The 2,740-nt window shown below is 42.4% G+C and overlaps 1 protein-coding gene across 1 annotated transcript; it reads right to left on the bottom strand.

Annotated features, from left to right (window-relative positions):
• Positions 1 to 1,482: 1,482 nt before the first annotated feature.
• LOC123177042 (DNA (cytosine-5)-methyltransferase DRM2-like) lies at positions 1,483 to 2,661 on the bottom strand (the record flags this gene model as incomplete). The annotated part of the gene is made up of 1 exon (XM_044591010.1): positions 1,483 to 2,661. A coding segment is annotated over one exon (1,179 nt), but the record flags the coding sequence as incomplete, so codon positions are not given.
• Positions 2,662 to 2,740: the final 79 nt, after the last annotated feature.

Genomic DNA, 2,740 nt, shown 5'->3' with positions numbered 1-2,740 from the left:
TGTCGAGTTCCAGGATGACATGACTCATATTCAGAATGTTTTGAATAGCGGGCTATGGAAAATAGCGACGGGCCTTCAAATCAACTATAGCGGACTATTTGTGAAGGCGATGATTTAGCGGCGCCCTGCTGAAAAGGCTATAGCGAGCTATAGAGAAGCTATAGCCGGCTATTTAAAACTATTCAGACACACGGGAAGGTCCAAGGCACCATGGCGAGCCAAAGCTTCAGGAGTCAAAGTAACGAGGATCAGGAGGCTTCCAGCGGGAGGAGGAACTGTAATGCAGGTTTCAGTTTTATTGTTGTGAACCTTTGGTGATTTGGGAGGCAATCAAGGTATCTGTCACTGCCACTACACGATCTTCGTTCACCTGATTCTTTTTTCCGAGTGATTCAAAATACAACTGAAACAGAAAACAAAAGTAGAACATAATAGTAAAAGTAGGAAAGCCTGAATTTACACGTCTTAAATCCTCCAGTTCCTCTCTCGATGCTGTCTCCAAGAATGATATCAACAACAGAACCTCGACCCCGTTAGTTAGAAGATCATGTTCAGATGCAGCGTCTAGTACATTACCACACCCCTCCGAGAGAGAGATAATATAGTCTGTGCCATGTTCTGCCTCAAGATCCAAAATCTACAGAAGCCAAGCCATGTAAGTTGTCCAAGTAGTGACTCTTACAATTCTGCGGGCTTAACGGATCAGTACGATCCAAGAACTGGAAATGATCTTTTCTTCGTTTCAGCTTAGGAAACTTGGTATGAAAAATGAAACATTCTACCTAGAAAAGGAATAGAGAGGACTATCTATGAATTTTTATTTAGTTCTTCTGCATTCCCGTATGAACAGTGTCGTTCTATTTGTGTACATGTGCCAGTCACTCCTCCAGTCCTCTCCTGTGCAATATGTACAGTATCTACTATATCAAAATATTTTACTAGAGGAAAGATGCACTAAAAAATAGAAAACTAAATGTCTGGTTTGTCTACGGGTTGACTGCAGAGAAAGATAAGATGTTGTAGTATATAGGCTTCCATGCATAATCAAGCATCGTCCTTTACCCTTACTAGTAAACATGCCCGTGCGTTGCAACGGGGTAACCAAATTACTTAGATTGTCTCTTCCTCGACTTCGACGACCGTCCAACCAGAACCCAATGTGGCATGACAACATTTGGATGGTACCGGAAGTCGGCAAGGATATCTTTCTCAACTCCAACCGCATAATCAAGCATCGTCCTTTACCCTTATTGTGTTCGCTAATTTCATAGCCTAAAAAGTGCTTGATATACAGTGTTGTAACTGGTAAGTGCAGGGGCAAAGGAAATTATATGAAGAAGCTAAACAAAAGAAGTCTCTTCGTCTACACAAACCACCAAATTCTGGTCTTGAAAACAACATCAAATCAATGTTCATACACTGATAAGTTGCGGTTCCTAGATATAATTATTTAAGGACAAAATAGGTGCTACAATAATTAGGCTAGATCCTCGCCATAGCTGACTTGACCGCGTTCAAGATTCTGAAGTAGTGGTAGAACAAAGCAGATTGCTCGCCCTCCAAGCCATCATGGTTGTATCTATTGCACCCAGCAAGATTGTTACATGGGCTGCCCCCAATCACCAAGTCGAAGCCGCCAAACCTACTAACAAATGATACAATTGTATCATCAGTAAGAGATTTCACATCATCAATCTCAATGAGTGTGCCTGTCTGAGTCTGATCCCACCAACCCCTAAAAATCCTCTTATTAGCTTTTCCTATCTCTACAGAAACCACTGCCTTCATGTGGATGCCCAGCCTGTGCAAAGCTACCTCTCCTCCTCCAATACCGGTGAATAAGGACAACACATTAACACCATTGGGAAACATGACCTTCAAAACTGACAAGTGGTAAGCAACTGTATCAACTTGAAATGTGTTGCCGAGAGACTTGTATCTCTCCGTGATGCCGAGTCCCCTTGTGTGATCCTTTGGGAAACCGAGTAGATATTCCATCTCTTCAGGCTCCAATGGAGCAACCTTGTTCTTTCCAATCCAGACAAGATTTCCTTTTCTACACTCATTCATGACATATTTTTGAACACTTCGAGCCGGTGGACTGTCAGAGCTTGCAAGAGCACGGCCGATCCGTTCTGTCAGCTTCGCACTTGCAATATTTGTCCGCAAGCAATTGAGCTGTGTTCTCAGGTCCCATGAAGGCCACCACTTCTTGTAATGAGGGAATGCCTCAAATATGGTCTTTGGAGGCATAGGAAGAAGAGGTGATCTATTCTCAATTGGCAAATTATGGATGTAGCCTCTTTTCCTTGCGGTTGCACACAAATGCTTAGAATCCACAAACTCAGGTTGAATGTCATAAAGAAATCTTGAAATGGTTGCCCATACGCCTTTAGGAGCTTGGGCCACATTTTCATAGTAGAAAAAGGGTGGTCCAGTATCTTGTTTAGGAAGTATTCGGGTAACTGATGGTTGCAAATAACCTGGCAAATTAAAACCAATCATTGGATTTGGGAGAGGCATTGGTTCATCATGGCTACCATCCAAGGAGGGTTGATTTCCCTGTGCTCTACCTCCATATCGGTTCCTCTTTTTCTTGCTCTCTTCCATCAATCTTGCTTTCTTTCCCCCTCCAAATGAATCAAAGCACTGATCTGTGACCTGCCAAATTTACAAATATTACAGTGTCGTTACATCAAATTAGAAGAGCGTACAAATGACAACAAATCAATAGGTACCT

This window comes from Triticum aestivum, unplaced genomic scaffold (assembly GCF_018294505.1).
Source record: "Triticum aestivum cultivar Chinese Spring unplaced genomic scaffold, IWGSC CS RefSeq v2.1 scaffold49561, whole genome shotgun sequence".
Classification (NCBI taxonomy): Eukaryota; Viridiplantae; Streptophyta; class Magnoliopsida; order Poales; family Poaceae; genus Triticum; species Triticum aestivum.
Note: the sequence above shows the minus strand (reverse complement) of the source record. Positions and strands in the feature narration are given on the sequence as shown.